Source organism: Narcine bancroftii, unplaced genomic scaffold (assembly GCF_036971445.1).
Source record: "Narcine bancroftii isolate sNarBan1 unplaced genomic scaffold, sNarBan1.hap1 Scaffold_75, whole genome shotgun sequence".
Lineage (NCBI taxonomy): Eukaryota > Metazoa > Chordata > Chondrichthyes > Torpediniformes > Narcinidae > Narcine > Narcine bancroftii.
Genome location: NW_027212255.1, coordinates 945 through 26,431, shown reverse-complemented (window position 1 = coordinate 26,431; position 25,487 = coordinate 945). Strand labels below are relative to the sequence as shown.

The window sequence follows — 25,487 nt, the reverse complement described above, 5'->3', positions numbered from 1 at the left end:
CCTATCTATGCCTCTCAGAATCTTGTCGACCTCGATCAAGTCTCCTCTCATCCTTCTACACTCCAGAGAGAAAAGTCCCAGCTCTGCTCACCTGGCCTCAACGCTTGTTTCCAATCCAGGCAACATCCTGGGAAATCCCCTCTGCCCCCTCTCCACAGCTTCCACATCCTTCCTGTAATGAGGTGACCAGAACTGAACACAATTCTCTAAATGGGGTCTCACCAGAGATTTGTAGAGTTGTAACATGTCCTCTCTACTCCTGAACTCAATCCCCCATTAATGAAGCCCAGCATCCCATAGACCTTCTTAACTATCCTTTCAACCTGTGCGGTGACTTTGAGGGATGTATGGATTTGGACCCCAAGGTCCTCTATTCATCCACACCCTTCAGTAACCGACCATTAACCCTGGACTCAGCCTCCTGGTTTGTCCGTCCAAAATGCATCACCTCACACTGATCCGGATTGAACTCCATCTGCTACTTTTCTGCCCAACTCTGCATCCTGTCGATATCCTCTTGTAACCTTCGACAACCTTCTGAATGAGTTTCTCATGGGGAACCTGGTGAAATGCCTCGTTAAAATCCACGTTGACCACATCTACCACCCGACCCTCGTCAATTTCTTTTGTTACCTCCTCAAAAAACTCAATTAGTCTCGTGAGGCTCGACCTTCCCTTCACAAAGCCCTGCTGACTATCCTTGAGTAGTCAGGGTTGGGGAGGGCAGAGGGGGTAAAGGCAGGGGAGGGGGGGTAAAGACAGGGGAGGAGTGGAGTGAGGGGGAAAAGGCAGGGGAAAGGAGAGGGAATAAAGGCAGGGGAGGGGAGAGGGAGTAAGGGGAGGGGAGGGGGGTAAAAGAAGCAGAGGGGAGGGGAGAGGAGGTAAAGGAAGGGGAGGGTAGAGGGGGTAAAGGCAGAGGAGAGGAGAGGGGGGAAAGGGTAAAGGCAGGGGAGAGGAGGGGTAAAAGTAGGAGTGGGGAGGGGTGGGGTAAAGAGAGGAGGGAAGAGGGGTTAAGGGGAGGGGAGAGGGGGTAAAAGCAGGAGTGGGGAGAGGAGAGGGGGGAAAAGGCAGGGGAGGGGTGAGGGAGTAAAGGCAGGGGAGGGGAGAGGGAGTAAGGGGAGGGGAGAGGGAGTAAGGGGAGGGGAGGGGGTAAAAGAAGCAGAGGGGAGGGGGTAAAGGAAGGGGAGGGTAGAGGGGGTAAAGGCAGAGGAGAGGAGAGGGGGGAAAGGGTAAAGGCAGGGGAGAGGAGGGGGTAAAGGTGGGGTGGGGAGGAGGTAAAGGTAGGAGTTGGGAGGGGTGGGGTAAAGAGGGGAGGGAAGAGGGGTTAAGGGGAGGGGAGAGGGGGTAAAAGCAGGAGTGGGGAGAGGAGAGGGGGAAAGGCAGGGGAGGGGAGAGGGAGTAAAGGCAGGGGAGGGGAGAGGGGGAGGGGAGGGGAGGGGGGTAAAGGAAGCAGAGGGGAGGGGAGAGGAGAGGGGGTAAAGGAAGGGGAGGGTAGAGGGGGTAAAGGCAGAGGAGAGGAGAGGGGGTAAAGGGAAAGGGTAAAGGCAGGGGAGAGGAGGGGGTTAAGGTGGGATGGGGAGGAGGTAAAGGTAGGAGTGGGGAGGGGTGGGGTAAAGAGGGGAGGGAAGAGGGGTTAAGGGGAGGGGTTGGAGGGTAGAAGAGGTAAAGAGAGGGGGGAGAGTGTGTGGGGAAAAGGCAGGGGAGGGGAAGAGTGTGTGGAGCAAAGGCAGGGGAGGGGAGAGTGTGTGGGGCAAAGGCAGCATCTGGGCAGGGGTTCCTGGCGAGGACAAGAGGTGAGGGGTGATCTGGAAGTTTAAATGGACTGTTGGCTTCAGAGGGTCCTGGATGGTGGGTCGGGACAAATGGTCCTGGTGCAGGCAGCGTGGACATGGCTGTGTTTTGTGCCATTTGGTGGTCGGTGCCAGTCATTGGTCTCTGTTGGGGTCTAGGATCATTGTCAGGAATGAAGATGTGTTGTCAGATTCGCTGTCAAGCATTTGGCACTTAAAAGTTCACTGAAGGAGAGTGGTCAGTAGAGAAGGTCAGGGGTCAATGTTTGTTCAGGGTCAGCATATGTTCAAGGTTGAGGATTGGGGTTTGATGCTTGGTCAAGACCAGGGGTCAGGGTTTGGTCAGGGTTATGGGGTCAGGGTCTGTCAAGGTCAGGTGCCAGTGTTTGGTAAAGGGTCAAAATTTGAGAGAGACCAGGGTTTAGTGATTGGGAGGGGTCAGAGGTCAGGGTTGGGAGGGGTGAGGGTTCAAGCTTTGGCCAGGGTTTGTGAGAGGACAGGGTTTGATCAGGGTAAGGGTTAGGAGGGGTGAGGGGTAAGGGTTTGGTCGAGGTGAGGGTTAGGAGGGATGAAGGGTAAGGGTTTGGTCGAGGTGAGAGGTAGAAGGGGTGAGATATCAGGGTTTGGTCAGGGTGAGGGGTAGTAGGGGTGAGGGGGAGTAGGGGTGGGTCAGGGTTTGGTCTGTGTGAGGGGTAGGAGGGGTGAGGGGTAGAAGGGGTGAGTCAGGGTTTGGTGTGGGTGAAGGTTAAGAGGGGTCAGGGTTTGGTCAGGGTGATGGGTTGCGGTGGGAGTTAGGAGGGGTGAGGGGTCAGGGTTTGGTCAGGGTGAGGGGTTGCGGTGGGAGTTAGGAGGGGTCAGGGGTCAGGGTTTGGTCAGGGTGAGGGGTTGCGGTGGGAGTTAGGAGGGGTGAGGGGTCAGGGTTTGGTCAGGGTGAGGGGTTGCGGTGGGAGTTAGGAGGGGTGAGGGGTCAGGGTTTGGTCAGGGTGAGGGGTTGCGGTGGGAGTTAGGAGGGGTGAGAGATCAGGGTTTGGTCTGGGTGAGGGGTAGTAGGGGTGAGGGGTAGAAGGGGTGAGTCAGGGTTTGGTCTGGGTGAAGGTTAAGAGGGGTCAGGGTTTGGTCAGGGTGAGGGGTTGCGGTGGGAGTTAGGAGGGGTGAGGGGTCAGGGTTTAGTCAGGGTGAGGGGTTGCGGTGGGAGTTAGGAGGGGTGAGTGGTCAGGGTTTGGTCAGGGTGAGGGGTTGCGGTGGGAGTTAGGAGGGGTGAGGGGCCAGGGTTTGGTCAGGGTGAGGGGTTGCGGTGGGAGTTAGGAGGGGTGAGGGGTCAGGGTTTGGTTAGGGTGAGGGGTTGCGGTGGGAGTTAGGAGGGGTGAGGGGTCAGGGTTTGGTCAGGGTGAGGGGTTGTAGTGGGAGTTAGGAGGGGTGAGGGGTCAGGGTTTGGTCAGGGTGAGGGGTTGCGGTGGGAGTTAGGAGGGGTGAGGGTTCATGGTTTGGTCGGGGTGAGGGGTTGCGGTGGGAGTTAGGAGGGGTGAGGGTGAGGGGTCAGGGTTTGGTCAGGGTGAGGGGTTGCGGTTTGAGTTAGGGGGGGTCAGGGGTCAGGGTTTGGTCAGGGTAAGGGGCTGCGGTGGGAGTTAGGAGGGGTGAGGGGTCAGGGTTTGATCGGGGTGAGGGTTTGGAGGGGTGAGGGGTCAGGGTTTGATCGGGGTGAGGGGTTGCGGTGAGGGTTAGGAGGGGTGAGGGGTCAGGGTTTGATCGGGGTGAGGGTTTGCGGTGAGGGTTAGGAGGGGTGAGGGGTTGCGGTGAGGGTTAGGAGGGGTGAGGGGTCAAGGTTTGATCGGAGTGAGGGGTAGAAGGGGTGAGGGATCAGGGTTTGGTCAGGGTGAGGGGTTGCGGTGGGAGTTAGGAGGGGCGAGGGGTCAGGGATTGGTCAGGGTGAGGTGTTGCGGTGGGAGTTAGGAGGGGTGAGGGGGCAGGGTTTGGTCAGGGTGAGAGGTTGCGGTGGAAGTTAGGAGGGGTGAGGGGTCAGGGTTTGGTCAGGGTGAGGGGTGGCAGGGGGTGTTAGGAGGGGTGAGGGCTCAGGGTTTGGTCAGGGTGAGGGGTTGCGGTGGGAGTTAGGAGGGGTGAGGGGTCAGGGTGAGGGGTTGCGGTTTGAGTTAGGAGGGGTGAGGGGTCAGGGTTTGGTCAGGGTGAGGGGTTGTGGTGGGAGTTAGGAGGGGTGAGGAGTCAGGGTTTGGTCAGGGTGAGGGGTTGCGGTGGGAGTTAGGAGGGGTGAGGGGTTAGGGTTTGGTTAGGGTGATGGGTTGCGGTGGGAGTTAGGAGGGGTGAGGGGTCAGGGTTTGGTCAGGGTGAGGGGTTGTGGTGGGAGTTAGGAGGGGTGAGGGGTCAGGGTTTGGTCAGGGTGAGGGGTTGTGGTGGGAGTTAGGAGGGGTGAGGGGTCAGGGTTTGGTCAGGGTGAGGGGTTGTGGTGGGAGTTAGGAGAGGTGAGGGGTCAGGGTTTGGTCAGGGTGAGGGGTTGCGGTGGGAGTTAGGAGGGTTGAGGGGTCAGGGTTTGATCGGGGTGAGGGGTTGCGGTGGGAGTTAGGAGGGGTGAGGGGTCAGGGTTTGGTCAGGGTGAGGGGTTGTGGTGGGAGTTAGGAGGGGTGAGGGGTCAGGGTTTGGTCAGGGTGAGGGGTTGCGGTGGGAGTTAGGAGGGGTTAGGGTTTGGTTAGGGTGGTGGGTTGCGGTGGGAGTTAGGAGGGGTGAGGGGTCAGGGTTTGGTCAGGGTGAGGGGTTGTGGTGGGAGTTAGGAGGGGTGAGGGGTCAGTGTTTGGTCAGGGTGAGGGGTTGCGGTGGGAGTTAGGAGGGGTGAGGGTTCATGGTTTGGTCGGGGTGAGGGGTTGCGGTGGGAGTTAGGAGGGTTGAGGGGTCAGGGTTTGATCGTGGTGAGGGGTTGCGGTGGGAGTTAGGAGGGGTGAGGGGTCAGGGTTTGATCGGGGTGAGGGGTTGCGGTGAGGGTTAGGAGGGGTGAGGGGTCAGGGTTTGTTCGGGGTGAGGGGTTGCGATGAGGGTTAGGAGGGGTGAGGGGTCAGGGTTTGTTCGGGGTGAGGGATTGCGGTGAGGGTTAGGAGGGGTGAGGGGTCAGGGTTTGATCGGGGTGAGGTGTTGCGCTGAGGGTTAGGAGGGCTGAGGTGTCAGGGTTTGTTCGGGGTGAGGGGTTGCGGTGAGGGTTAGGAGGGGTGAGGGGTCAGGGTTTGATCGGGGTGAGGGGTTGCAGTGGGAGTTAGGAGGGGTGAGGGGTCAGGGTTTGGTCAGGGTGAGAGGTTGCGGTGGGAGTTAGGAGGGGTGAGGGGTCAGGGTTTGGTCAGGGTGAGGGGTTGCGGTGGGAGTTAGGAGGGGTGAGGGGTCAGGGTTTGGTCAGGGTGAGGGGTTGCGTTGGGTGTTAGGAGGGGTGAGGGGTCAGGGTTTGATCAGGGTGAAGGGTTGCGGTGGAAGTTAGGAGGGGTGAGGGGTCAGGGTTTGGTCAGGATGATGGGTTGCGGTGGAAGTTAGGAGGGGTGAGGGGTCAGGGTTTGGTCAGGGTGAGGGGTTACGGTGGGAGTTAGGAGGGGTGAGGGGTCAGGGTTTGGTCAGGGTGAGGGGTTGCGGTGGGAGTTAGGAGGGGTGAGGGGTCAGGGTTTGATCAGGGTGAGGGGTTGCGGTGGGAGTTAGGAGGGGTGAGGGGTCAGGGTTTGGTCAGGGTGAGGGGTTGCGGTGGGAGTTAGGAGGGGTGAGGGGTTGCGGTGGGAGTTAGGAGGGGTGAGGGGTCAGGGTTTGGTCAGGGTGAGGGGTTGCGGTTTGAGTTAGGAGGGGTCAGGGTTTGGTCAGGGTGAGGGGTTGCGGTGGGAGTTAGGAGGGGTCAGGGTTTGGTCAGGGTGAGGGGTTGCGGTGGGAGTTAGGAGGGGTGAGGGGTCAGGGTTTGGTCAGGGTGAGGGGTTGTGGTGGGAGTTAGGAGGGGTGAGGGGTCAGGGTGCGGGGTTGCGGTGGGAGTTAGGAGGGGTGAGGGTTCATGGTTTGGTCGGGGTGAGGGGTTGCGGTGGGAGTTAGGAGGGGTGAGGGTGAGGGGTCAGGGTTTGGTCAGGGTGAGGGGTTGCGGTGTGAGTTAGGAGGGGTGAGGGGGCAGGGTTTGGTCAGGGTGAGAGGTTGCGGTGTGAGTTAGGAGAGGTGAGGAGTCAGGGTTTGGTCAGGGTGAGGGGTTGCGGTGGGTGTTTGGACGGGTGAGGGGTCAGGGTTTGGTCAGGGTGAGGGGTTGCGGTGGGAGTTAGGAGGGGTGAGGGGTCAGGGTGAGGTGTTGCGGTGGAAGTTAGGAGGGGTGAGGGGTCAGGGTTTGGTCAGGGTGAGGGGTTGTGGTGGGAGTTAGGAGAGGTGAGGGGTCAGGGTTTGGTCAGGGTGAGGGGTTGCGGTGGGAGTTAGGAGGGGTGAGGGTTCATGGTTTGGTCGGGGTGAGGGGTTGCGGTGGGAGTTAGGAGGGTTGAGGGGTCAGGGTTTGGTCAGGGTGAGGGGTTGTGGTGGGAGTTAGGAGGGGTGAGGGTTCATGGTTTGGTCAGGGTGAGGGGTTGCGGTGGGAGTTTGGAGGGGTTAGGGTTAGGGTTAGGGTCAAGGTTTGATCGGGGTGAGCGGCTGCGGTGGGAGTTAGGAGGGGTGAGGGGTCAGGGTTTGATCGGGGTGAGGGGTTGCTGTGAGGGTTAGGAGGGGTGAGGGGTCAGGGTTTGATCGGGGTGAGGGGTTGTGGTGAGGGTTAGGAGGGGTGAGGGGTCAGGGTTTGTTCAGGGTGAGGGGTTGCGGTGAGGGTTAGGAGGGGTGAGGGGTCAGGGTTTGATCGGGGTGAGGGGTTGCGGAGAGGGTTAGGAGGGGTGAGGGGTCAGGGTTTGATCGGGGTGAGGGGTTGCGGTGAAGGTTAGGAGGGGTGAGGGGTCAGGGTTTGATCGGGGTGAGGGGTTGTGGTGAGGGTTAGGAGGGGTGAGGGTCAGGGTTTGATCGGGGTGAGGGGTAGAAGGGGTGAGGGATCAGTGTTTGGTCAGGGTGATGGGTGCGGTGTTAGTTAGGAGGGGTGAGGGGTGTGGTGGGAGTTAGGAGGGTTGAGGGGTCAGGGTTTGATCGGGGTGAGGGGTTGCTGTGAGGGTTAGGAGGGGTGAGGGGTCAAGGTTTGATCGGAGTGAGGGGTAGAAGGGGTGAGGGATCAGGGTTTGGTCAGGGTGAGGGGTTGCGGTGGGAGTTAGGAGGGGCGAGGGGTCAAGGATTGGTCAGGGTGAGGTGTTGCGGTGGGAGTTAGGAGGGGTGAGGGGGCAGGGTTTGGTCAGGGTGAGAGGTTGCGGTGGAAGTTAGGAGGGGTGAGGGGTCAGGGTTTGGTCAGGGTGAGGGGTGGCAGGGGGTGTTAGGAGGGGTGAGGGGTCAGGGTTTGGTCAGGGTGAGGGGTTGCGGTGGGAGTTAGGAGGGGTGAGGGGTCAGGTTGAGGGGTTGCGGTTTGAGTTAGGAGGGGTGAGGGGTCAGGGTTTGGTCAGGGTGAGGGGTTGCGGTGGGAGTTAGGAGGGGTGAGGAGTCAGGGTTTGGTCAGGGTGAGGGGTTGCGGTGGGAGTTAGGAGGGGTGAGGGGTTAGGGTTTGGTTAGGGTGATGGGTTGCGGTGGGAGTTAGGAGGGGTGAGGGGTCAGGGTTTGGTCAGGGTGAGGGGTTGTGGTGGGAGTTAGGAGGGGTGAGGGGTCAGGGTTTGGTCAGGGTGAGGGGTTGTGGTGGGAGTTAGGAGGGGTGAGGGGTCAGGGTTTGGTCAGGGTGAGGGGTTGTGGTGGGAGTTAGGAGAGGTGAGGGGTCAGGGTTTGGTCAGGGTGAGGGGTTGCGGTGGGAGTTAGGAGGGTTGAGGGGTCAGGGTTTGATCGGGGTGAGGGGTTGCGGTGGGAGTTAGGAGGGGTGAGGGGTCAGGGTTTGGTCAGGGTGAGGGGTTGTGGTGGGAGTTAGGAGGGGTGAGGGGTCAGGGTTTGGTCAGGGTGAGGGGTTGCGGTGGGAGTTAGGAGGGGTTAGGGTTTGGTTAGGGTGATGGGTTGCGGTGGGAGTTAGGAGGGGTGAGGGGTCAGGGTTTGGTCAGGGTGAGGGGTTGTGGTGGGAGTTAGGAGGGGTGAGGGGTCAGGGTTTGGTCAGGGTGAGGGGTTGCGGTGGGAGTTAGGAGGGGTGAGGGTTCATGGTTTGGTCGGGGTGAGGGGTTGCGGTGGGAGTTACGAGGGTTGAGGGGTCAGGGTTTGATCGTGGTGAGGTGTTGCGGTGGGAGTTAGGAGGGGTGAGGGATCAGGGTTTGATCGGGGTGAGGGGTTGCGGTGAGGTTTAGGAGGGGTGAGGGGTCAGGGTTTGTTCGGGGTGAGGGGTTGCGATGAGGGTTAGGAGGGGTGAGGGGTCAGGGTTTGTTCGGGGTGAGGGATTGCGGTGAGGGTTAGGAGGGGTGAGGGGTCAGGGTTTGATCGGGGTGAGGGGTTGCGCTGAGGGTTAGGAGGGCTGAGGTGTCAGGGTTTGTTCGGGGTGAGGGGTTGCGGTGAGGGTTAGGAGGGGTGAGGGGTCAGGGTTTGATCGGGGTGAGGGGTTGCAGTGGGAGTTAGGAGGGGTGAGGGGTCAGGGTTTGGTCAGGGTGAGAGGTTGCAGTGGGAGTTAGGAGGGGTGAGGGGTCAGGGTTTGGTCAGGGTGAGGGGTTGCGGTGGGAGTTAGGAGGGGTGAGGGGTCAGGGTTTGGTCAGGGTGAGGGGTTGCGTTGGGTGTTAGGAGGGGTGAGGGGTCAGGGTTTGATCAGGGTGAGGGGTTGCGGTGGAAGTTAGGAGGGGTGAGGGGTCAGGGTTTGGTCAGGGTGATGGGTTGCGGTGGAAGTTAGGAGGGGTGAGGGGTCAGGGTTTGGTCAGGGTGAGGGGTTACGGTGGGAGTTAGGAGGGGTGAGGATTCAGGGTTTGGTCAGGGTGAGGGGTTGCGGTGGGAGTTAGGAGGGGTGAGGGGTCAGGGTTTGATCAGGGTGAGGGGTTGCGGTGGGAGTTAGGAGGGGTGAGGGGTCAGGGTGAGGGGTTGCGGTGGGAGTTAGGAGGGGTGAGGGGTTGTGGTGGGAGTTAGGAGGGGTGAGGGGTCAGGGTTTGGTCAGGGTGAGGGGTTGCGGTGGGAGTTAGGAGGGGTGAGGGGTCAGGGTTTGGTCAGGGTGAGGGGTTGTGGTGGGAGTTAGGAGAGGTGAGGGGTCAGGGTTTGGTCAGGGTGAGGGGTTGCGGTGGGAGTTAGGAGGGGTGAGGGTTCATGGTTTGGTCGGGGTGAGGGGTTGCGGTGGGAGTTAGGAGGGTTGAGGGGTCAGGGTTTGGTCAGGGTGAGGGGTTGTGGTGGGAGTTAGGAGGGGTGAGGGTTCATGGTTTGGTCAGGGTGAGGGGTTGCGGTGGGAGTTAGGAGGGGTTAGGGTTAGGGTCAAGGTTTGATCGGGGTGAGCGGCTGCGGTGGGAGTTAGGAGGGGTGAGGGGTCAGGGTTTGATCGGGGTGAGGGGTTGCTGTGAGGGTTAGGAGGGGTGAGGGGTCAGGGTTTGATCGGGGTGAGGGGTTGTGGTGAGGGTTAGGAGGGGTGAGGGGTCAGGGTTTGTTCAGGGTGAGGGGTTGCGGTGAGGGTTAGGAGGGGTGAGGGGTCAGGGTTTGATCGGGGTGAGGGGTTGCGGAGAGGGTTAGGAGGGGTGAGGGGTCAGGGTTTGATCGGGGTGAGGGGTTGCGGTGAAGGTTAGGAGGGGTGAGGGGTCAGGGTTTGATCGGGGTGAGGGGTTGTGGTGAGGGTTAGGAGGGGTGAGGGTCAGGGTTTGATCGGGGTGAGGGGTAGAAGGGGTGAGGGATCAGTGTTTGGTCAGGGTGAGGGGTGCGGTGTTAGTTAGGAGGGGTGAGGGGTGTGGTGGGAGTTAGGAGGGTTGAGGGGTCAGGGTTTGATCGGGGTGAGGGGTTGCTGTGAGGGTTAGGAGGGGTGAGGGGTCAAGGTTTGATCGGAGTGAGGGGTAGAAGGGGTGAGGGATCAGGGTTTGGTCAGGGTGAGGGGTTGCGGTGGGAGTTAGGAGGGGCGAGGGGTCAAGGATTGGTCAGGGTGAGGTGTTGCGGTGGGAGTTAGGAGGGGTGAGGGGGCAGGGTTTGGTCAGGGTGAGAGGTTGCGGTGGAAGTTAGGAGGGGTGAGGGGTCAGGGTTTGGTCAGGGTGAGGGGTGGCAGGGGGTGTTAGGAGGGGTGAGGGGTCAGGGTTTGGTCAGGGTGAGGGGTTGCGGTGGGAGTTAGGAGGGGTGAGGGGTCAGGTTGAGGGGTTGCGGTTTGAGTTAGGAGGGGTGAGGGGTCAGGGTTTGGTCAGGGTGAGGGGTTGCGGTGGGAGTTAGGAGGGGTGAGGAGTCAGGGTTTGGTCAGGGTGAGGGGTTGCGGTGGGAGTTAGGAGGGGTGAGGGGTTAGGGTTTGGTTAGGGTGATGGGTTGCGGTGGGAGTTAGGAGGGGTGAGGGGTCAGGGTTTGGTCAGGGTGAGGGGTTGTGGTGGGAGTTAGGAGGGGTGAGGGGTCAGGGTTTGGTCAGGGTGAGGGGTTGTGGTGGGAGTTAGGAGGGGTGAGGGGTCAGGGTTTGGTCAGGGTGAGGGGTTGTGGTGGGAGTTAGGAGAGGTGAGGGGTCAGGGTTTGGTCAGGGTGAGGGGTTGCGGTGGGAGTTAGGAGGGTTGAGGGGTCAGGGTTTGATCGGGGTGAGGGGTTGCGTTGGGAGTTAGGAGGGGTGAGGGGTCAGGGTTTGGTCAGGGTGAGGGGTTGTGGTGGGAGTTAGGAGGGGTGAGGGGTCAGGGTTTGGTCAGGGTGAGGGGTTGCGGTGGGAGTTAGGAGGGGTTAGGGTTTGGTTAGGGTGATGGGTTGCGGTGGGAGTTAGGAGGGGTGAGGGGTCAGGGTTTGGTCAGGGTGAGGGGTTGTGGTGGGAGTTAGGAGGGGTGAGGGGTCAGGGTTTGGTCAGGGTGAGGGGTTGCGGTGTGAGTTAGGAGGGGTGAGGGTTCATGGTTTGGTCGGGGTGAGGGGTTGCGGTGGGAGTTAGGAGGGTTGAGGGGTCAGGGTTTGATCGTGGTGAGGGGTTGCGGTGGGAGTTAGGAGGGGTGAGGGATCAGGGTTTGATCGGGGTGAGGGGTTGCGGTGAGGGTTAGGAGGGGTGAGGGGTCAGGGTTTGTTCGGGGTGAGGGGTTGCGATGAGGGTTAGGAGGGGTGAGGGGTCAGGGTTTGTTCGGGGTGAGGGATTGCGGTGAGGGTTAGGAGGGGTGAGGGGTCAGGGTTTGATCGGGGTGAGGGGTTGCGCTGAGGGTTAGGAGGGCTGAGGTGTCAGGGTTTGTTCGGGGTGAGGGGTTGCGGTGAGGGTTAGGAGGGGTGAGGGGTCAGGGTTTGATCGGGGTGAGGGGTTGCAGTGGGAGTTAGGAGGGGTGAGGGGTCAGGGTTTGGTCAGGGTGAGAGGTTGCGGTGGGAGTTAGGAGGGGTGAGGGGTCAGGGTTTGGTCAGGGTGAGGGGTTGCGTTGGGAGTTAGGAGGGGTGAGGGGTCAGGGTTTGTTCAGGGTGAGGGGTTGCGTTGGGTGTTAGGAGGGGTGAGGGGTCAGGGTTTGATCAGGGTGAGGGGTTGCGGTGGAAGTTAGGAGGGGTGAGTGGTCAGGGTTTGGTCAGGGTGATGGGTTGCGGTGGAAGTTAGGAGGGGTGAGGGGTCAGGGTTTGGTCAGGGTGAGGGGTTACGGTGGGAGTTAGGAGGGGTGAGGGGTCAGGGTTTGGTCAGGGTGAGGGGTTGCGGTGGGAGTTAGGAGGGGTGAGGGGTCAGGGTTTGATCAGGGTGAGGGGTTGCGGTGGGAGTTAGGAGGGGTGAGGGGTCAGGGTTTGGTCAGGGTGAGGGGTTGCGGTGGGAGTTAGGAGGGGTGAGGGGTTGTGGTGGGAGTTAGGAGGGGTGAGGGGTCAGGGTTTGGTCAGGGTGAGGGGTTGCGGTTTGAGTTAGGAGGGGTCATGGTTTGGTCAGGGTGAGGGGTTGCGGTGGGAGTTAGGAGGGGTCAGGGTTTGGTCAGGGTGAGGGGTTGCGGTGGGAGTTAGGAGGGGTGAGGGGTCAGGGTTGGGTCAGGGTGAGGGGTTGTGGTGGGAGTTAGGAGGGGTGAGGGGTCAGGGTGAGGGGTTGCGGTGGGAGTTAGGAGGGGTGAGGGTTCATGGTTTGGTCGGGGTGAGGGGTTGCGGTGGGAGTTAGGAGGGGTGAGGGTGAGGGGTCAGGGTTTGGTCAGGGTGAGGGGTTGCGGTGTGAGTTAGGAGGGGTGAGGGGGCAGGGTTTGGTCAGGGTGAGAGGTTGCGGTGTGAGTTAGGAGAGGTGAGGAGTCAGGGTTTGGTCAGGGTGAGGGGTTGCGGTGGGTGTTTGGACGGGTGAGGGGTCAGGGTTTGGTCAGGGTGAGGGGTTGCGGTGGGAGTTAGGAGGGGTGAGGGGTCAGGGTGAGGTGTTGCGGTGGGAGTTAGGAGGGGTGAGGGGTCAGGGTTTGGTCAGGGTGAGGGGTTGTGGTGGGAGTTAGGAGAGGTGAGGGTCAGGGTTTGATCGGGGTGAGGGGTAGAAGGGGTGAGGGATCAGTGTTTGGTCAGGGTGATGGGTGCGGTGTTAGTTAGGAGGGGTGAGGGGTGTGGTGGGAGTTAGGAGGGTTGAGGGGTCAGGGTTTGATCGGGGTGAGGGGTTGCTGTGAGGGTTAGGAGGGGTGAGGGGTCAAGGTTTGATCGGAGTGAGGGGTAGAAGGGGTGAGGGATCAGGGTTTGGTCAGGGTGAGGGGTTGCGGTGGGAGTTAGGAGGGGCGAGGGGTCAAGGATTGGTCAGGGTGAGGTGTTGCGGTGGGAGTTAGGAGGGGTGAGGGGGCAGGGTTTGGTCAGGGTGAGAGGTTGCGGTGGAAGTTAGGAGGGGTGAGGGGTCAGGGTTTGGTCAGGGTGAGGGGTGGCAGGGGGTGTTAGGAGGGGTGAGGGGTCAGGGTTTGGTCAGGGTGAGGGGTTGCGGTGGGAGTTAGGAGGGGTGAGGGGTCAGGTTGAGGGGTTGCGGTTTGAGTTAGGAGGGGTGAGGGGTCAGGGTTTGGTCAGGGTGAGGGGTTGCGGTGGGAGTTAGGAGGGGTGAGGAGTCAGGGTTTGGTCAGGGTGAGGGGTTGCGGTGGGAGTTAGGAGGGGTGAGGGGTTAGGGTTTGGTTAGGGTGATGGGTTGCGGTGGGAGTTAGGAGGGGTGAGGGGTCAGGGTTTGGTCAGGGTGAGGGGTTGTGGTGGGAGTTAGGAGGGGTGAGGGGTCAGGGTTTGGTCAGGGTGAGGGGTTGTGGTGGGAGTTAGGAGGGGTGAGGGGTCAGGGTTTGGTCAGGGTGAGGGGTTGTGGTGGGAGTTAGGAGAGGTGAGGGGTCAGGGTTTGGTCAGGGTGAGGGGTTGCGGTGGGAGTTAGGAGGGTTGAGGGGTCAGGGTTTGATCGGGGTGAGGGGTTGCGGTGGGAGTTAGGAGGGGTGAGGGGTCAGGGTTTGGTCAGGGTGAGGGGTTGTGGTGGGAGTTAGGAGGGGTGAGGGGTCAGGGTTTGGTCAGGGTGAGGGGTTGCGGTGGGAGTTAGGAGGGGTTAGGGTTTGGTTAGGGTGATGGGTTGCGGTGGGAGTTAGGAGGGGTGAGGGGTCAGGGTTTGATCAGGGTGAGGGGTTGTGGTGGGAGTTAGGAGGGGTGAGGGGTCAGGGTTTGGTCAGGGTGAGGGGTTGCGGTGGGAGTTAGGAGGGGTGAGGGTTCATGGTTTGGTCGGGGTGAGGGGTTGCGGTGGGAGTTACGAGGGTTGAGGGGTCAGGGTTTGATCGTGGTGAGGTGTTGCGGTGGGAGTTAGGAGGGGTGAGGGATCAGGGTTTGATCGGGGTGAGGGGTTGCGGTGAGGTTTAGGAGGGGTGAGGGGTCAGGGTTTGTTCGGGGTGAGGGGTTGCGATGAGGGTTAGGAGGGGTGAGGGGTCAGGGTTTGTTCGGGGTGAGGGATTGCGGTGAGGGTTAGGAGGGGTGAGGGGTCAGGGTTTGATCGGGGTGAGGGGTTGCGCTGAGGGTTAGGAGGGCTGAGGTGTCAGGGTTTGTTCGGGGTGAGGGGTTGCGGTGAGGGTTAGGAGGGGTGAGGGGTCAGGGTTTGATCGGGGTGAGGGGTTGCAGTGGGAGTTAGGAGGGGTGAGGGGTCAGGGTTTGGTCAGGGTGAGAGGTTGCAGTGGGAGTTAGGAGGGGTGAGGGGTCAGGGTTTGGTCAGGGTGAGGGGTTGCGGTGGGAGTTAGGAGGGGTGAGGGGTCAGGGTTTGGTCAGGGTGAGGGGTTGCGTTGGGTGTTAGGAGGGGTGAGGGGTCAGGGTTTGATCAGGGTGAGGGGTTGCGGTGGAAGTTAGGAGGGGTGAGGGGTCAGGGTTTGGTCAGGGTGATGGGTTGCGGTGGAAGTTAGGAGGGGTGAGGGGTCAGGGTTTGGTCAGGGTGAGGGGTTACGGTGGGAGTTAGGAGGGGTGAGGATTCAGGGTTTGGTCAGGGTGAGGGGTTGCGGTGGGAGTTAGGAGGGGTGAGGGGTCAGGGTTTGATCAGGGTGAGGGGTTGCGGTGGGAGTTAGGAGGGGTGAGGGGTCAGGGTGAGGGGTTGCGGTGGGAGTTAGGAGGGGTGAGGGGTTGTGGTGGGAGTTAGGAGGGGTGAGGGGTCAGGGTTTGGTCAGGGTGAGGGGTTGCGGTGGGAGTTAGGAGGGGTGAGGGGTCAGGGTTTGGTCAGGGTGAGGGGTTGTGGTGGGAGTTAGGAGAGGTGAGGGGTCAGGGTTTGGTCAGGGTGAGGGGTTGCGGTGGGAGTTAGGAGGGGTGAGGGTTCATGGTTTGGTCGGGGTGAGGGGTTGCGGTGGGAGTTAGGAGGGTTGAGGGGTCAGGGTTTGGTCAGGGTGAGGGGTTGTGGTGGGAGTTAGGAGGGGTGAGGGTTCATGGTTTGGTCAGGGTGAGGGGTTGCGGTGGGAGTTAGGAGGGGTTAGGGTTAGGGTCAAGGTTTGATCGGGGTGAGCGGCTGCGGTGGGAGTTAGGAGGGGTGAGGGGTCAGGGTTTGATCGGGGTGAGGGGTTGCTGTGAGGGTTAGGAGGGGTGAGGGGTCAGGGTTTGATCGGGGTGAGGGGTTGTGGTGAGGGTTAGGAGGGGTGAGGGGTCAGGGTTTGTTCAGGGTGAGGGGTTGCGGTGAGGGTTAGGAGGGGTGAGGGGTCAGGGTTTGATCGGGGTGAGGGGTTGCGGAGAGGGTTAGGAGGGGTGAGGGGTCAGGGTTTGATCGGGGTGAGGGGTTGCGGTGAAGGTTAGGAGGGGTGAGGGGTCAGGGTTTGATCGGGGTGAGGGGTTGTGGTGAGGGTTAGGAGGGGTGAGGGTCAGGGTTTGATCGGGGTGAGGGGTAGAAGGGGTGAGGGATCAGTGTTTGGTCAGGGTGAGGGGTGCGGTGTTAGTTAGGAGGGGTGAGGGGTGTGGTGGGAGTTAGGAGGGTTGAGGGGTCAGGGTTTGATCGGGGTGAGGGGTTGCTGTGAGGGTTAGGAGGGGTGAGGGGTCAAGGTTTGATCGGAGTGAGGGGTAGAAGGGGTGAGGGATCAGGGTTTGGTCAGGGTGAGGGGTTGCGGTGGGAGTTAGGAGGGGCGAGGGGTCAAGGATTGGTCAGGGTGAGGTGTTGCGGTGGGAGTTAGGAGGGGTGAGGGGGCAGGGTTTGGTCAGGGTGAGAGGTTGCGGTGGAAGTTAGGAGGGGTGAGGGGTCAGGGTTTGGTCAGGGTGAGGGGTGGCAGGGGGTGTTAGGAGGGGTGAGGGGTCAGGGTTTGGTCAGGGTGAGGGGTTGCGGTGGGAGTTAGGAGGGGTGAGGGGTCAGGTTGAGGGGTTGCGGTTTGAGTTAGGAGGGGTGAGGGGTCAGGGTTTGGTCAGGGTGAGGGGTTGCGGTGGGAGTTAGGAGGGGTGAGGAGTCAGGGTTTGGTCAGGGTGAGGGGTTGCGGTGGGAGTTAGGAGGGGTGAGGGGTTAGGGTTTGGTTAGGGTGATGGGTTGCGGTGGGAGTTAGGAGGGGTGAGGGGTCAGGGTTTGGTCAGGGTGAGGGGTTGTGGTGGGAGTTAGGAGGGGTGAGGGGTCAGGGTTTGGTCAGGGTGAGGGGTTGTGGTGGGAGTTAGGAGGGGTGAGGGGTCAGGGTTTGGTCAGGGTGAGGGGTTGTGGTGGGAGTTAGGAGAGGTGAGGGGTCAGGGTTTGGTCAGGGTGAGGGGTTGCGGTGGGAGTTAGGAGGGTTGAGGGGTCAGGGTTTGATCGGGGTGAGGGGTTGCGTTGGGAGTTAGGAGGGGTGAGGGGTCAGGGTTTGGTCAGGGTGAGGGGTTGTGGTGGGAGTTAGGAGGGGTGAGGGGTCAGGGTTTGGTCAGGGTGAGGGGTTGCGGTGGGAGTTAGGAGGGGTTAGGGTTTGGTTAGGGTGATGGGTTGCGGTGGGAGTTAGGAGGGGTGAGGGGTCAGGGTTTGGTCAGGGTGAGGGGTTGTGGTGGGAGTTAGGAGGGGTGAGGGGTCAGGGTTTGGTCAGGGTGAGGGGTTGCGGTGTGAGTTAGGAGGGGTGAGGGTTCATGGTTTGGTCGGGGTGAGGGGTTGCGGTGGGAGTTAGGAGGGTTGAGGGGTCAGGGTTTGATCGTGGTGAGGGGTTGCGGTGGGAGTTAGGAGGGGTGAGGGATCAGGGTTTGATCGGGGTGAGGGGTTGCGGTGAGGGTTAGGAGGGGTGAGGGGTCAGGGTTTGTTCGGGGTGAGGGGTTGCGATGAGGGTTAGGAGGGGTGAGGGGTCAGGGTTTGTTCGGGGTGAGGGATTGCGGTGAGGGTTAGGAGGGGTGAGGGGTCAGGGTTTGATCGGGGTGAGGGGTTGCGCTGAGGGTTAGGAGGGCTGAGGTGTCAGGGTTTGTTCGGGGTGAGGGGTTGCGGTGAGGGTTAGGAGGGGTGAGGGGTCAGGGTTTGATCGGGGTGAGGGGTTGCAGTGGGAGTTAGGAGGGGTGAGGGGCCAGGGTTTGGTCAGGGTGAGAGGTTGCGGTGGGAGTTAGGAGGGGTGAGGGGTCAGGGTTTGGTCAGGGTGAGGGGTTGCGTTGGGAGTTAGGAGGGGTGAGGGGTCAGGGTTTGTTCAGGGTGAGGGGTTGCGTTGGGTGTTAGGAGGGGTGAGGGGTCAGGGTTTGATCAGGGTGAGGGGTTGCGGTGGAAGTTAGGAGGGGTGAGTGGTCAGGGTTTGGTCAGGGTGATGGGTTGCGGTGGAAGTTAGGAGGGGTGAGGGGTCAGGGTTTGGTCAGGGTGAGGGGTTACGGTGGGAGTTAGGAGGGGTGAGGGGTCAGGGTTTGGTCAGGGTGAGGGGTTGCGGTGGGAGTTAGGAGGGGTGAGGGGTCAGGGTTTGATCAGGGTGAGGGGTTGCGGTGGGAGTTAGGAGGGGTGAGGGGTCAGGGTTTGGTCAGGGTGAGGGGTTGCGGTGGGAGTTAGGAGGGGTGAGGGGTTGTGGTGGGAGTTAGGAGGGGTGAGGGGTCAGGGTTTGGTCAGGGTGAGGGGTTGCGGTTTGAGTTAGGAGGGGTCATGGTTTGGTCAGGGTGAGGGGTTGCGGTGGGAGTTAGGAGGGGTCAGGGTTTGGTCAGGGTGAGGGGTTGCGGTGGGAGTTAGGAGGGGTGAGGGGTCAGGGTTGGGTCAGGGTGAGGGGTTGTGGTGGGAGTTAGGAGGGGTGAGGGGTCAGGGTGAGGGGTTGCGGTGGGAGTTAGGAGGGGTGAGGGTTCATGGTTTGGTCGGGGTGAGGGGTTGCGGTGGGAGTTAGGAGGGGTGAGGGTGAGGGGTCAGGGTTTGGTCAGGGTGAGGGGTTGCGGTGTGAGTTAGGAGGGGTGAGGGGGCAGGGTTTGGTCAGGGTGAGAGGTTGCGGTGTGAGTTAGGAGAGGTGAGGAGTCAGGGTTTGGTCAGGGTGAGGGGTTGCGGTGGGTGTTTGGACGGGTGAGGGGTCAGGGTTTGGTCAGGGTGAGGGGTTGCGGTGGGAGTTAGGAGGGGTGAGGGGTCAGGGTGAGGTGTTGCGGTGGGAGTTAGGAGGGGTGAGGGGTCAGGGTTTGGTCAGGGTGAGGGGTTGTGGTGGGAGTTAGGAGAGGTGAGGGGTCAGGGTTTGGTCAGGGTGAGGGGTTGCGGTGGGAGTTAGGAGGGGTGAGGGTTCATGGTTTGGTCGGGGTGAGGGGTTGCGGTGGGAGTTAGGAGGGTTGAGGGGTCAGGGTTTGGTCAGGGTGAGGGGTTGTGGTGGGAGTTAGGAGGGGTGAGGGTTCATGGTTTGGTCAGGGTGAGGGGTTGCGGTGGGAGTTAGGAGGGGTTAGGGTTAGGGTTAGGGTCAGGGTTTGATCGGGGTGAGCGGCTGCGGTGGGAGTTAGGAGGGGTGAGGGGTCAGGGTTTGATCGGGGTGAGGGGTTGCTGTGAGGGTTAGGAGGGGTGAGGGGTCAGGGTTTGATCGGGGTGAGGGGTTGTGGTGAGGGTTAGGAGGGGTGAGGTGTCAGGGTTTGTTCAGGGTGAGGGGTTGCGGTCGGAGTTAGGAGGGGTGAGTGGTCAGGGTTTGGTCAGGGTGAGGGGTTGCGGTGGGAGTTAGGAGGGGTGAGGGGTTGTGGTGGGAGTTAGGAGGGGTGAGGGGTCAGGGTTTGGTCAGGGTGAGGGGTTGCGGTTTGAGTTAGGAGGGGTCAGGGTTTGGTCAGGGTGAGGGGTTGCGGTGGGAGTTAGGAGGGGTCAGGGTTTGGTCAGGGTGAGGGGTTGCGGTGGGAGTTAGGAGGGGTGAGGGGTCAGGGTTTGGTCAGGGTGAGGGGTTGTGGTGGGAGTTAGGAGGGGTGAGGGGTCAGGGTGAGGGGTTGCGGTGGGAGTTAGGAGGGGTGAGGGTTCATGATTTGGTCGGGGTGAGGGGTTGCGGTGGGAGTTAGGAGGGGTGAGGGTGAGGGGTCAGGGTTTGGTCAGGGTGAGAGGTTGCGGTGTGAGTTAGGAGAGGTGAGGAGTCAGGGTTTGGTCAGGGTGAGGGGTTGCGGTGGGTGTTTGGACGGGTGAGGGGTCAGGGTTTGGTCAGGGTGAGGGGTTGCGGTGGGAGTTAGGAGGGGTGAGGGGTCAGGGTGAGGTGTTGCGGTGGGAGTTAGGAGGGGTGAGGGGTCAGGGTTTGGTCAGGGTGAGGGGTTGTGGTGGGAGTTAGGAGAGGTGAGGGGTCAGGGTTTGGTCAGGGTGAGGGGTTGCGGTGGGAGTTAGGAGGGGTGAGGGTTCATCGTTTGGTCGGGGTGAGGGGTTGCGGTGGGAGTTAGGAGGGTTGAGGGGTCAGGGTTTGGTCAGGGTGAGGGGTTGTGGTGGGAGTTAGGAGGGGTGAGGGTTCATGGTTTGGTCAGGGTGAGGGGTTGCGGTGGGAGTTAGGAGGGGTTAGGGTTAGGGTTAGGGTTAGGGTCAGGGTTTGATCGGGGTGAGCGGCTGCGGTGGGAGTTAGGAGGGGTGAGGGGTCAGGGTTTGATCGGGGTGAGGGGTTGCTGTGAGGGTTAGGAGGGGTGAGGGGTCAGGGTTTGATCAGGGTGAGGGGTTGTGGTGAGGGTTAGGAGGGGTGAGGGGTCAGGGTTTGTTCAGGGTGAGGGGTTGCGGTGAGGGTTAGGAGGGGTGAGGGGTCAGGGTTTGATCGGGGTGAGGGGTTGCGGAGAGGGTTAGGAGGGGTGAGGGGTCAGGGTTTGATCGGGGTGAGGGGTTGCGGTGAAGGTTAGGAGGGGTGAGGGGTCAGGGTTTGATCGGGGTGAGGGGTTGTGGTGAGGGTTAGGAGGGGTGAGGGTCAGGGTTTGATCGGGGTGAGGGGTAGAAGGGGTGAGGGATCAGTGTTTGGTCAGGGTGATGGGTGCGGTGTTAGTTAGGAGGGGTGAGGGGTGTGGTGGGAGTTAGGAGGGTTGAGGGGTCAGGGTTTGATCGGGGTGAGGGGTTGCTGTGAGGGTTAGGAGGGGTGAGGGGTCAGGGTTTGGTCAGGGTGAGGGTTTGCGATGGGAGTTAGGAGGGGTGAGGGTTCATGGTTTGGTCAGGGTGAGGGGTTGCGGTGGGAGTTAGGAGGGGTGAGGGTTCATGTTTGATCAGGGTGAGGGGTTGCAGTGAGGGTTAGGAGGGGTGAGGGGTCTGGGTTTGATCAGGTCAGGGTTTGATCAGAGTGAGGGGTCAGGGTTTGATCGGGGTGAGGGGTTGCGGTGAGGGTTAGGAGGGGTGAGGGGTCAGGGTTTGGTCGGGGTGAGGGGTAGAAGGGGTGAGGGATTAGGGTTTGATCAGGGTGAGGGGTTGCGGTGGGAGTTAGGAGGGGTGAGGGGTCAGGGTGAGGGGTTGCGGTGGGAGTTAGGAGGGGTGAGGGGTTGTGGTGGGAGTTAGGAGGGGTGAGGGGTCAGGGTTTGGTCAGGGTGAGGGGTTGTGGTGGGAGTTAGGAGAGGTGAGGGGTCAGGGTTTGGTCAGGGTGAGGGGTTGCGGTGGGAGTTAGGAGGGGTGAGGGTTCATGGTTTGGTCGGGGTGAGGGGTTGCGGTGGGAGTTAGGAGGGTTGAGGGGTCAGGGTTTGGTCAGGGTGAGGGGTTGTGGTGGGAGTTAGGAGGGGTGAGGGTTCATGGTTTGGTCAGGGTGAGGGGTTGCGGTGGGAGTTAGGAGGGGTTAGGGTTAGGGTTTGTTCAGGGTGAGGGGTTGCGTTGGGTGTTAGGAGGGGTGAGGGGTCAGGGTTTGATCAGGGTGAGGGGTTGCGGTGGAAGTTAGGAGGGGTGAGGGGTCAGGGTTTGGTCAGGGTGATGGGTTGCGGTGGAAGTTAGGAGGGGTGAGGGGTCATGGTTTGGTCAGGGTGAGGGGTTACGGTGGGAGTTAGGAGGGGTGAGGGGTCAGGGTTTGGTCAGGGTGAGGGGTTGCGGTGGGAGTTAGGAGGGGTGAGGGGTCAGGGTTTGATCAGGGTGAGGGGTTGCGGTGGGAGTTAGGAGGGGTGAGGGGTCAGGGTTTGGTCAGGGTGAGGGGTTGCGGTGGGAGTTAGGAGGGGTGAGGGGTTGTGGTGGGAGTTAGGAGGGGTGAGGGGTCAGGGTTTGGTCAGGGTGAGGGGTTGCGGTTTGAGTTAGGAGGGGTCAGGGTTTGGTCAGGGTGAGGGGTTGCGGTGGGAGTTAGGAGGGGTCAGGGTTTGGTCAGGGTGAGGGGTTGCGGTGGGAGTTAGGAGGGGTGAGGGGTCAGGGTTGGGTCAGGGTGAGGGGTTGTGGTGGGAGTTAGGAGGGGTGAGGGGTCAGGGTGAGGGGTTGCGGTGGGAGTTAGGAGGGGTGAGGGTTCATGGTTTGGTCGGGGTGAGGGGTTGCGGTGGGAGTTAGGAGGGGTGAGGGTGAGGGGTCAGGGTTTGGTCAGGGTGAGGGGTTGCGGTGTGAGTTAGGAGGGGTGAGGGGGCAGGGTTTGGTCAGGGTGAGAGGTTGCGGTGTGAGTTAGGAGAGGTGAGGAGTCAGGGTTTGGTCAGGGTGAGGGGTTGCGGTGGGTGTTTGGACGGGTGAGGGGTCAGGGTTTGGTCAGGGTGAGGGGTTGCGGTGGGAGTTAGGAGGGGTGAGGGGTCAGGGTGAGGTGTTGTGGTGGGAGTTAGGAGGGGTGAGGGGTCAGGGTTTGGTCAGGGTGAGGGGTTGTGGTGGGAGTTAGGAGAGGTGAGGGGTCAGGGTTTGGTCAGGGTGAGGGGTTGCGGTGGGAGTTAGGAGGGGTGAGGGTTCATGGTTTGGTCGGGGTGAGGGGTTGCGGTGGGAGTTAGGAGGGTTGAGGGGTCAGGGTTTGGTCAGGGTGAGGGGTTGTGGTGGGAGTTAGGAGGGGTGAGGGTTCATGGTTTGGTCAGGGTGAGGGGTTGCGGTGGGAGTTAGGAGGGGTTAGGGTTAGGGTTAGGGTTAGGGTCAGGGTTTGATCGGGGTGAGCGGCTGCGGTGGGAGTTAGGAGGGGTGAGGGGTCAGGGTTTGATCGGGGTGAGGGGTTGCTGTGAGGGTTAGGAGGGGTGAGGGGTCAGGGTTTGATCGGGGTGAGGGGTTGTGGTGAGGGTTAGGAGGGGTGAGGGGTCAGGGTTTGTTCAGGGTGAGGGGTTGCGGTGGGAGTTAGGAGGGGTGAGGGGTCAGGGTTTGGTCAGGGTGAGGGTTTGCGGTGGGAGTTAGGAGGGGTGAGGGGTTGTGGTGGGAGTTAGGAGGGGTGAGGGGTCAGGGTTTGGTCAGGGTGAGGGGTTGCGGTTTGAGTTAGGAGGGGTCAGGGTTTTGTCAGGGTGAGGGGTTGCGGTGGGAGTTAGGAGGGGTCAGGGTTTGGTCAGGGTGAGGGGTTGCGGTGGGAGTTAGGAGGGGTGAGGGGTCAGGGTTTGGTCAGGGTGAGGGGTTGTGGTGGGAGTTAGGAGGGGTGAGGGGTCAGGGTGAGGGGTTGCGGTGGGAGTTAGGAGGGGTGAGGGTTCATGGTTTGGTCGGGGTGAGGGGTTGCGGTGGGAGTTAGGAGGGGTGAGGGTGAGGGGTCAGGGTTTGGTCAGGGTGAGGGGTTGCGGTGTGAGTTAGGAGGGGTGAGGGGGCAGGGTTTGGTCAGGGTGAGAGGTTGCGGTGTGAGTTAGGAGAGGTGAGGAGTCAGGGTTTGGTCAGGGTGAGGGGTTGCGGTGGGTGTTTGGACGGGTGAGGGGTCAGGGTTTGGTCAGGGTGAGGGGTTGCGGTGGGAGTTAGGAGGGGTGAGGGGTCAGGGTGAGGTGTTGCGGTGGGAGTTAGGAGGGGTGAGGGGTCAGGGTTTGGTCAGGGTGAGGGGTTGTGGTGGGAGTTAGGAGAGGTGAGGGGTCAGGGTTTGGTCAGGGTGAGGGGTTGCGGTGGGAGTTAGGAGGGGTGAGGGTTCATGGTTTGGTCGGGGTGAGGGGTTGCGGTGGGAGTTAGGAGGGTTGAGGGGTCAGGGTTTGGTCAGGGTGAGGGGTTGTGGTGGGAGTTAGGAGGGGTGAGGGTTCATGGTTTGGTCAGGGTGAGGGGTTGCGGTGGGAGTTAGGAGGGGTTAGGGTTAGGGTTAGGGTCAGGGTTTGATCGGGGTGAGCGGCTGCGGTGGGAGTTAGGAGGGGTGAGGGGTCAGGGTTTGATCGGGGTGAGGGGTTGCTGTGAGGGTTAGGAGGGGTGAGGGGTCAGGGTTTGATCGGGGTGAGGGGTTGTGGTGAGGGTTAGGAGGGGTGAGGGGTCAGGGTTTGTTCAGGGTGAGGGGTTGCGGTGAGGGTTAGGAGGGGTGAGGGGTCAGGGTTTGATCGGGGTGAGGGGTTGCGGAGAGGGTTAGGAGGGGTGAGGGGTCAGGGTTTGATCGGGGTGAGGGGTTGCGGTGAAGGTTAGGAGGGGTGAGGGGTCAGGGTTTGATCGGGGTGAGGGGTTGTGGTGAGGGTTAGGAGGGGTGAGGGTCAGGGTTTGATCGGGGTGAGGGGTAGAAGGGGTGAGGGATCAGTGTTTGTTCAGGGTGATGGGTGCGGTGTTAGTTAGGAGGGGTGAGGGGTGTGGTGGGAGTTAGGAGGGTTGAGGGGTCAGGGTTTGATCGGGGTGAGGGGTTGCTGTGAGGGTTAGGAGGGGTGAGGGGTCAGGGTTTGGTCAGGGTGAGGGTTTGCGATGGGAGTTAGGAGGGGTGAGGGTTCATGGTTTGGTCAGGGTGAGGGGTTGCGGTGGGAGTTAGGAGGGGTGAGGGTTCATGTTTGATCAGGGTGAGGGGTTGCAGTGAGGGTTAGGAGGGGTGAGGGGTCTGGGTTTGATCAGGTCAGGGTTTGATCAGAGTGAGGGGTCAGGGTTTGATCGGGGTGAGGGGTTGCGGTGAGGGTTAGGAGGGGTGAGGGGTCAGGGTTTGGTCGGGGTGAGGGGTAGAAGGGGTGAGGGATTAGGGTTTGGTCAGGGTGAGGGGTTGCGGTGGGAGTTAGATGGGGTGAGGGTTCATGGTTTGGTCAGGGTGAGGGGTTGCAGTGAGGGTTAGGAGGGGTGAGGGATCTGGGTTTGATCAGGTCAGGGTTTGATCAGAGTGAGGGGTCAAGGTTTGATCGGGGTGAGGGGTAGAAGGGGTGAGGGATCAGTGTTTGATCGGGGTGAAGGTTAGGAGGGGTAAGGGGTCAGGGTTTGGGAGATGTCAGGTTTGCAAGGGGTCAGGGATTCGTCAGCTGCCAACAGAGGTCCCTGTTCCCTTGTTTCATTTATAATTTGCCCTTCTGTGTCCTGACAGCAAGATGGTCACTGTCTGGCAGGGTGCCCCACCTGAGGTGGGGTGAGGTGGACCGTGGGCTTGCCCACTTTGGGGCGGGGTGTAGTCTGGCCTTTGAACTTGGGGTCTTGCTTCCTTGGCCAAGGTACTACCAACCCCTCGCCCCCATCTCACTGCCCTGTGCGAGGATGCTGACCCCATGGGTGGAAGGTGGGGGGTTGAGGGGTGACCCTATGGCAGGGGGAGAGGCAAGTGGGGGTGTGACCCCGGGTTGTAGGGGTGAAGGTTGGGGGGTGTGTTGGGAGTGAGGGATGTGTGGGGGGAAAGATGGTGGAGTATGGTGGTGACCCTTGGGTGGGCGAGTGAGGAGAGGGTGGGGGTAATGGAGTTGACTCTGGGGCAAGGGGTGTAAGAGGGGAAATTATCCTTGGTGGTGGGAGTGGGGGGGGGTGATTCAGTGAATTAACCCATTACCCTGTGTTGCAGCCCCGCGCCGTCGCTGGTTTCCGAGGGACCGTTCGTTACGCCTCTGTCAACGCTCAACAAAAACCGGGTAAATCACTTCAGCAGTCCCATTCCTAGCATATTGATGGGTTCTGGCACCTTCTGCCTCCAAACTCCTGAGCCTCCCCTTTTCCCCTTCCCCTTTTCCCCTTCCCCTTTTCCCTTCCCCTTTTCCCCTTCCCCTTTTCCCCTTCCCCTTTTCCCCTTCCCCTTTTCCCCTTCCCTTTTCCCCTTCCCTTTTCCCCTTCCCCTTTTCCCCTTCCCCTTTTCCCCTTCCCCTTTTCCCCTTCCCCTTTTCCCCTTCCCCTTTTCCCCTTCCCCTTTTCCCCTTCCCCTTTTCCCCTTCCCCTTTTCCCCTTCCCTTTTCCCCTTCCCCTTTTCCCTTCCCCTTTTCCCCTTCCCCTTTTCCCCTTCCCTTTTCCCCTTCCCCTTTTCCCCTTCCCCTTTTCCCCTTCCCCTTTTCCCCTTCCCCCTTTTCCCTTCCCCTTTTCCCCTTCCCCTTTTCCCCTTCCCCTTTCCCCTTCCCCTTTTCCCCTTCCCCTTTTCCCCTTCCCCTTTTCCCCTTCCCCTTTTCCCCTTCCCCTTTTCCCCTTCCCCTTTTCCCTTCCCCTTTTCCCCTTCCCCTTTTCCCCTTCCCCTTTTCCCCTTCCCCTTTTCCCCTTCCCCTTTTCCCCTTCCCCTTTTCCCCTTCCCCTTTTCCCCTTCCCCTTTTCCCCTTCCCCTTTTCCCCTTCCCCTTTTCCCCTTCCCCTTTTCCCCTTCCCCTTTTCCCCTTCCCCTTTTCCCCCTTCCCCTTTTCCCCTTCCCCTTTTCCCCTTCCCCTTTTCCCTTCCCCTTTTCCCCTTCCCCTTTTCCCTTCCCCTTTTCCCCTTCCCCTTTTCCCCTTCCCCTTTTCCCCTTCCCCTTTTCCCTTTCCCCTTTTCCCCTTTTCCCCCTTCCCCTTTTCCCCCTTCCCCTTTTCCCCTTCCCCTTTTCCCCCTTCCCCTTTTCCTTTCCCTCCTCCCCCTTCCCCTTCCCCTTTCTTCTCCCCTTCCCCCTTGCTCTTGCCTTTCCCTTTTCCTTCCCTTCCCCTTTCCCCTGACCACTTC

The 25,487-nt window shown here is 61.0% G+C and overlaps 1 protein-coding gene across 2 annotated transcripts in view; it reads left to right on the top strand.

Annotated features, from left to right (window-relative positions):
• LOC138751138 (tau-tubulin kinase 1-like) overlaps positions 1-24,527 on the top strand; it is a 57,585-nt gene extending 33,058 nt beyond the window's left edge. The window contains exon 7 of one of the 2 annotated variants that reach the window (XM_069913203.1): positions 24,383-24,527. In XM_069913203.1, the coding sequence (XP_069769304.1) occupies positions 24,383-24,478 (96 nt within the window). In that variant the 3' untranslated portion in view covers positions 24,479-24,527. The remainder of the gene's footprint in view (positions 1-24,382) is intronic. The other variant, XM_069913204.1, reaches the window with a different exon arrangement.
• Positions 24,528-25,487: the final 960 nt, after the last annotated feature.